This window comes from Neomonachus schauinslandi, chromosome 4, assembly GCF_002201575.2.
Source record: "Neomonachus schauinslandi chromosome 4, ASM220157v2, whole genome shotgun sequence".
Lineage (NCBI taxonomy): Eukaryota > Metazoa > Chordata > Mammalia > Carnivora > Phocidae > Neomonachus > Neomonachus schauinslandi.
Window position 1 is genome coordinate 27,814,484 of NC_058406.1, and position 7,184 is coordinate 27,821,667.

The 7,184-nt window shown below is 54.5% G+C and overlaps 1 protein-coding gene across 1 annotated transcript in view; it reads right to left on the minus strand.

Moving 5' to 3' along the window:
• Positions 1-220: 220 nt before the first annotated feature.
• Positions 221-7,184, minus strand: part of GRIK3 (glutamate ionotropic receptor kainate type subunit 3) — a 57,044-nt gene continuing 50,080 nt past the window's right edge. The window contains exons 9-11 of the mRNA XM_044913828.1: positions 3,982-4,204; positions 3,219-3,469; positions 221-415 (exon numbers count right to left, since the gene is read on the minus strand). Coding sequence (XP_044769763.1) covers positions 221-415; positions 3,219-3,469; positions 3,982-4,204 — 669 coding nt within the window. The remainder of the gene's footprint in view (positions 416-3,218; positions 3,470-3,981; positions 4,205-7,184) is intronic.

Below are 7,184 nucleotides of genomic sequence, written 5' to 3' on the forward strand. Positions count from 1 at the left end.
CTTTAGAAACCCACAGAAGAAATGAGAGGCGAGTGAGGCCCAAGCAGCTGGCCTAGGGGCCTGCTGGTTTCCTGGGAGGTAAGGGCAGAGGGCTCCTGGCTCAGCAGGCAGGCAGCAGCTCTGGCCCCCAAGCCCAGTGTGGGCACAGGGGAGGTGCCTTCCAGTCTCCTTGCTTTCCTCTGCCCTGCCCCCAGGCCTTCGGTCCCCACCCCACCTGTGCCTAGGGGAATACAGGGGCCAATGATGTGCTGCAGGCCATGCTGTCCTTGCCTGGAAGCCGGCGGTCGTTGAACGTGTGCATGTTGATGACAGCGTCAGTCTTGACCATCATGGGAGGCTGCGGCTTGTGCTTGACCCGACGCTGGCAGGTAAGGGAGAAACGGATCTCATCGGCTACCGTGCTGCAGAAGGAACGCTGGGGTGGGGTGGGAGGGCAAGGGGCACATGGGTGAGGCCCGGCCTTGCAACCCCAGCCAGCTCCTCCCCTTCCTCCCAAGGCTGGTGTCAAGGCTGCCTGTCTCGCTCTCACCTTTAGGCCACCCACCCTCTGCCCACTCAAGATAACCAGTTTGTGAGGCAGCCTACAGAGCATTACGTTCTTGTTTGGAGACTAAGGTAGACAGGGCAGGTAGTATCATCCTATCCCCATTTCCCAGATGAGCAAACTGAGGTTCTGATGGGCGTGCACATTAAAGCTTGAGGAGTTTGACCTGCCTGATTTTTCTCCACTAGATTCTGAGGGCAGGAACCAGCCAGTTTCATCCCTGTAAGCCCAGCTCCCAGCACTAGGCCTGGCCCAGGGTCAGGCTTAAGAAACACCTGACGAATGTATGGGTAACCGTTCCCCTGGGAGGGCTTCCCACTACGGGCAGAATCACCACGCTCCCACACGGACAGTCTGGCACGTTTCTCAAGGTGTGCAAGTGGGAGGCAGGTCCCTGCAGGGCAGCTGGGTGGCAGTGGTTTCTGGCCTGGGTCCCTATGCTTTGCCTGCAGGTATCTGACGGCGGGGGCTCCTAGGAGACCCATGGCCAGAGGCTGTCCTGTGGCTTGTCTGGAAGGCAGTGGGGGCTGTTGATGGCTCCATTTGCATGGTGAGGTCCTCACAGGAGCCCCCAGGCAGCTGTGACAAGGCTGTGCGGGAGAGGGGAGGGCGCGGAGATTCTCAATTCTGGCTCTGCCTCTTACTCACTTCCCCTTGTCCGCCCACCAAACACAGAATGGCAACCCTCCTCACCTGCAGTTATTCATTCTGAAAATATTTACTAAGGCCCTACTATGTGCCACGCGCTGTTCTAGGTGTCAGGCAAACAGACGTGAAAAAGGCAGGTCCCAGCCCTCAGGGAGATTCTGGTCTATGATGTGATAGAGACAAGTAATAAACGTGCAAACAAATAAATCACTTCGGAGCACGGTAAGTGTTGTTAAGAGAACAAAGCAGTGGAATGAGATAGAGGGGCACTGGGGGTGGGGCCAGGTGGGGAAGGCTCCTTGAGAGGTGGCATTTCATCTGAAACCTGAATGACCAGAACATGCCAATAATATGGTGCTCGGGGTGGGGGTGGGGGTGGGTGGGAAGAGCATTACAGGTACATGGAACAGCATGTGCAAAAGGCCTGGGGCTAAAAGGTGTTTGGTGCGTTAAGGACTAAAGAGGAGGCCAGTGTGTGTGGAGGAGAGTGAGGGAGGGGAACGTGGGAAGGAGAAAGTCAGACAAGTGGGCTAGGACCAGATCTTGTTGTTGGCTTTTCAGTGGATTGTGGAGCTCATTCCAATTGTAATGGGAATTCCTAAAGAATTTAGTTGTTCTTTTTTAATGTATTGTAATTTTTTTTAGCCCTTCTTTATTATTGGACATTGAGGGGGATATTCCCCTCCATTTTTCATGTGCTAATTAACACTTCATTGAATATCCTTGTAAATAAAACTGGCCACTTCCATTGGGTGCATTTCTAAAAGTAGAAATTCACTGTCAAAATGTGTGGCCACTTTTAAGACTGTCCACACTGCAAAGCTGCTTTCCAGAAACGTACGCATGGACTGCTCCCAGCAAGACTGGAGCATGTCCCTTTCCTCATGCCCATAAGAACTGTGACACCAAGAATGATCTTTCCCCTTCCTCTTTGCTGACTCTGGCTTACCGATTATAAAGGACCCCATTTCATTTCTGATGGATGTAAAAAGCACCTGTTTTGAATGGTCTCCTCCACATAGGACATACCTACAATCTCCTTCCACACTGGCCCTGTGTCCCTTTGAACCTCTCTGTGAGAGGCGCCTCCCTCCAGCCCAGAGGCCCTCAACCCACATGCTCATTGATTTTTTTAAATTTTCATTTTTTAAATGATTTTATTTATTCATTTGACAGACAGAGAGAGAGAGAGCACAAGCAGGGGGAGTGGCAGGCAGAGGGAGAGGGAGAAGCAGGCTTTCCGCTGAGCAGGGAACCCGACGCAGGGCTCGATCCCAGGACCCCAGGATCATGACCTGAGCCGAAGGCAGACGCTTAACCGACTGAGCCACCCAGGCGCCCTCACGTGCACATTTAAATCACCCTGTAAGTACACTTTCTTAAGACACCAATGCCAGGCTCTGCCACAGACCAATTAAAACAGTCTCTGGGAGTGAGGCCAGGGCATTAGCACTTAAAAAACTCTCTCCTTGTGATTCTAATTTGCTACCAGGACCCAGAACCACTGCTCAACCACACTTGAATTAATCAGATGGGTTGAGCAGAGTTCTACTGCCTGGATGCTTGGGCCAGACCTCTTAACATTCCTTTCTTTTTTAAACTTTTGATTATGGAAATTTCCAACTATATGCAGAAGTAGAGAGAGCAGTATAATGAAGTCCCATGTAACCATCACCCAGCTTCAACAATTACCCTGGAGGGTTTTCTGCAGGGGAATGACATGGTTTGAATGAAGTGTTAAATAGGGCCCTGGCTGTGTTTGGGGAGCGGATGGGAGAGACGAGGCAGGAAGGCCAGAGTGGAGGCTTTTGCATGGGCCAGCTGGAGAGGAGGGGGCTTGGTCTGGCCTGGAGCCACAGTGGTGGGGATGTGTGCTCAGAGTCAGAGCAGAGGTGGGGCTGGCAAGCCTCCTGCTGGAGCCAAGGCAGGGCTGGCTCAGACACCATGCGTGCCTGGGAGGTGTGAACCCGGCTCACACCCTGTGCTCCCCACTTTCCCCACGCGGGCCCCGGTTCTTGAGGCTTACCTGCTCTCGCTCTGCTGTTTTACGGAGCTTGTACACAAACTCGCCCACAGCCACCAGCACGGACAGGACCAGCCCGGCGGCCAGGACGATGAAGATGCCCCCGATCTTCTGGATACCCAGGGCGCTGGCCTCTTTGTTCTCCTCCTCGGGACACCCGTTGCCTCTCCACCACTTCTCCTTCATGATGTGCAGCTTGTCCTCCTCCTGCAGCTGCAGGATGGCGATGGTGATCTTGTCCCGGTACGGGGAGCCTGAGTGGGGGAGCGGGGAGTGGGCTGGCAGGGGCACTCAGTCCCTGTGCATGTGCCCCTGTCAGCACCCTGGACAGCGCCGGCCACCATCACTAGCCTCTCCATAAGCTCCTAAAGGCCCCTCTTGGAATCTTTCTATGGTGTCTGGGTGGGAGCAAGGTCCTGATTGGGGGTGGGAGTCTTGCCAAGGAGTCCCTGTCTCCGTTGGCCCCTGGCAGGCCCCGTGTATCAGGGCTGCATCGACAGGGGTGAGGTCAGAGAGAGCAGGCATGACCTCTGAACCGACCCCCTACCTCGGTGCTGGCCCCAGCTCTCCTCTGCTTAGGCCGAGGCTGACCTCGCAAGGTTGTGACTCTACTGCTTTGTCTCTGGGTTGAAGAGATGACACCTTTTGAGGCTCAATGGGATGAGCTGGGAGAGGGAGCAGGAGATGGGGTGCATGAGTAGCTGTGGGGGCCCCAGTCATCCTCTGTCCCCCCAACCCTCTCACCCACCTGCAGCCCCTTGCTCACCCATGGGCGTGCCAATGCCGTAGCCCTTGGAGTCGATGAGGCCCCCGATCTGGGTAAGGTTGCAGTTCCTCTGGGTGACGTACTCGATGGTCGTGGACTCCATGAGCAGTGCATAGTCTGCCGTCAGGGTCCTCTGGATGCCCTCCTCGTTGTTCTTCACCAGCGCTGATGGCTTGCTGCTCATGAAGGCCCACATTTTCTCAAAGGTGGAGATCTTGGATTTCTGGGCCACGATGGGAGGGGTGATGCACACAGTTACTGAGCACATCAGGGGCCAAGCACCCTGCACCCCACTTAACAGGGCTCTGGTCACTGAACTCTGTCTAAAACCCTCTGATGGGAGGGAAGGCCACCCCTTGCTCAGCTGTGGAAACTGAGGCCCTGGGAGGGGAGGTCCCAAAACACACAGTTGGTAAGGGATGAAGCCAGGATTCAGACTCAGGCCCACTTACCTAGAAACCCCTAGCTCTTTGCCATGGCATGGTGGTTTTCAGACTGGTTTTTTAAAAAACGCATTTTCTTTCTCTAACCTTTATTAAAGGTTTCCATGTGCCGGCCCTGTTCTAAGAGCTTTATCTGCATTAACTCAATGATTCTTCACAACAATCATAGGAGGTGGACACTACCCTTAGCTCCATTTTACAGAAACTAAAGCCATGGCTAAGTCACTTGTCCAAGGTTACTCAGACACTAAGTAGCAAAGTTAGGCTTCCAACCCAGGCCATCTGGCTCTAGAGCCCATGTTCCCAACCACTTAGCTGTCACTGCCTCACAGAAAAATCTGTGAAGATAGAGAGGGAGAGGTGGCTGCCAATGAAGGCAAAGCTTGGTGGGTTCTGGGCCCCCGCTCCCACTTCAACCAAAGGGGGCCCCTCCTGTGTACCGTGTTCCAAGGGAAGACAAGGGTTTCTGTCTATTGGACTTCATTAAGTAGCGGGGTGAGAAGGGGGGGCCTGTCAGAGCACGTGGTCGGCAGGCCCCTTATCTCCTTACTGTGACTGTCCCCAAAGCATCCCAGGCTGGACGCTGAGGGATGAGCAGAACTAGCATCCCTAAGATGAGGTCCAGGGGGTGGGCTGCTGGGCTTGTCCTGCTTGGCTGGGGAGATTCAGAGAAGGTGCTGGGGCCAGGAGAGGGGCCCGAGGTTGAATGTCCCCTGCTGCCTGAGGAGAATGGGCAGATCAGGGTGCATGGCATTCATGAGATTTCTCGGGAGATGACAGCCAGCCAGCTACCTGCTCCCAGCAGGGAATGGCCCTGCCCCCACAGATCCCAGGAGAGCAGGTGGCTCTGCCGGCCCCATTGTACCCGGCTGCTTCCAAGTCTAGCTGTGCCTGTCTGTGATGTCAGCCTGTCTGATTGGCACCCGGCCCAGCTCCGGTGTGCGTGACAGGCTGGTGCAGGGCTGGGGGATGGGTAGGGGATGGGGAAAGAAGCTGTGTCTGCTGGGAGTCCAGGCGGCAGGGGCAGTGGCTGGGAGGAAAGTGTATCTACTATTCTCCAGGGGCTTCCCAGCTCTGGTGAGGGCTATCCTCTCTAAAACTGGCTCCTGGAGACCCAAGCATGCCTGGGAGAGCAGGGAGCCGTGAAGCAGCAGGCAAGACCCCACTTGGAATTTTATCAGAACCCAGAATCCATCAAGGGCCAGTGATGCCTCCTCTGGGCCTGGGGGCATCTTCACAGACAAGCAGCTACTGTCCTACCTGCAAATTTATCTGCCTCAAAGCCGAAGGCCTGGAAGGGCTCAGATGCTTCTAGCTCCTCCTGTCCTCAGCCATCCTACTTTCTGCCAGGCCTGTGTGCAATTAACTACTCTACCACTGGTTACTCTCGCCTCTTGAGCGCTTACCTTCAAACCTGTGCTCGCCAGCTACTCTCTCTTGCCAGCTACTCTTCCCCACCCCAGCTCCTCCTCTGGCCCCAGACACACTCCCCTACTTGCTACTCCTGCCCTTAAAAACATTCCTGATTTCCAGCTTTTCTGACTCCTCAGACATAATTTCGGACGTCCAGACTCTGCTTCTCTGGCTCCTTTTGTCCCTGAGGGCCTTTCTCACTCTGTGACTGTTCCTGCCCAGATGCACTGTGGTAGGAAGCTTCTGTCCAAGCTTCTATGCCGCTCCAATGATCCCTGTCCCTGGTACTCCTGCCCTTGTGTAATCCCCTCCCCTTGCGTGTGGGCTGGACTAGCGACTTGGTTTTAACTGCCCCCTAGGAGCGATCGGATGTCACTTCTGAGATTAGGTTACAGGAGTCTGACGCTTTTGCTTGCACGCTCTCTGGCTCCTCTCCCCAGCTGCTCTGATGACAGCCGGCTGCGTGCTGTGAGTCGCCCCGTGGAGAGGCCCGTGTGGCCAAGAACAGAGGGCAGCCTCCAGCCAACAAGGAGCAGAGAACTGAAGCCCTCAGTCCGACAACGCAGGAGGACCTGAACACCGCCAACAACCACGTGCGCGAGCTTGGAAGCAGAGCCTTGAGATGGCTACAGCCTTAGCCAATACCTTGACTGCAGCCTGTCCCGGACCCCGTGCAGAGTGCGCAGCTAAGCTGTGCTGCTTCCTGACCCAGTCAGGGAGATCATAATGCTGTTGCCTTAAGACGCTAAGTTCCAGGTAATCTGCTCTCGGAACCACGTACACACACAAGCTACTGCTGTGCCCCAAATGATTGTTTTTTCAGATAATCGATTCCAATGATTCCTCTAATCAGATCATCCAAGTCCAGTCTTCCCTGGGGCCAGGGACGCATGCTCCTCAGATACTCGGCCCCCATGGTCACTATAACTAAGTACTATTGCCCCATCAGTGGCTCCAGCACCTCAGCTCTTTTCCATCCCAGTCTCTCCTGCCTTCCAAATTCTCCAATGGGAACTGGGGGTTGATGAGATCATCAGGGCTCCCCTTAGGTCTCCTAATGCATGCATCATACAGCCATCCATCCATCCATCCAACCAGACTCTCCTCTGGCTCCTTGTATCCCTCAGGGCCTTTCTCACTCTGTGACTGTTCCTGCCCAGATTCACTGTGGTAGGAAGCTTCTATCCTGCTCCTGCTTCTATCCAAGCATCCATCTAACCATGCATCCATCCATCTTCTCATTCATTATGTTCATGTTCTCACCCACATACTACTTACACACTAATTCATTCAACTGACCACTCAACTGTCCACCTAGCCTTTTACTTATTTATCCATCCATCCATC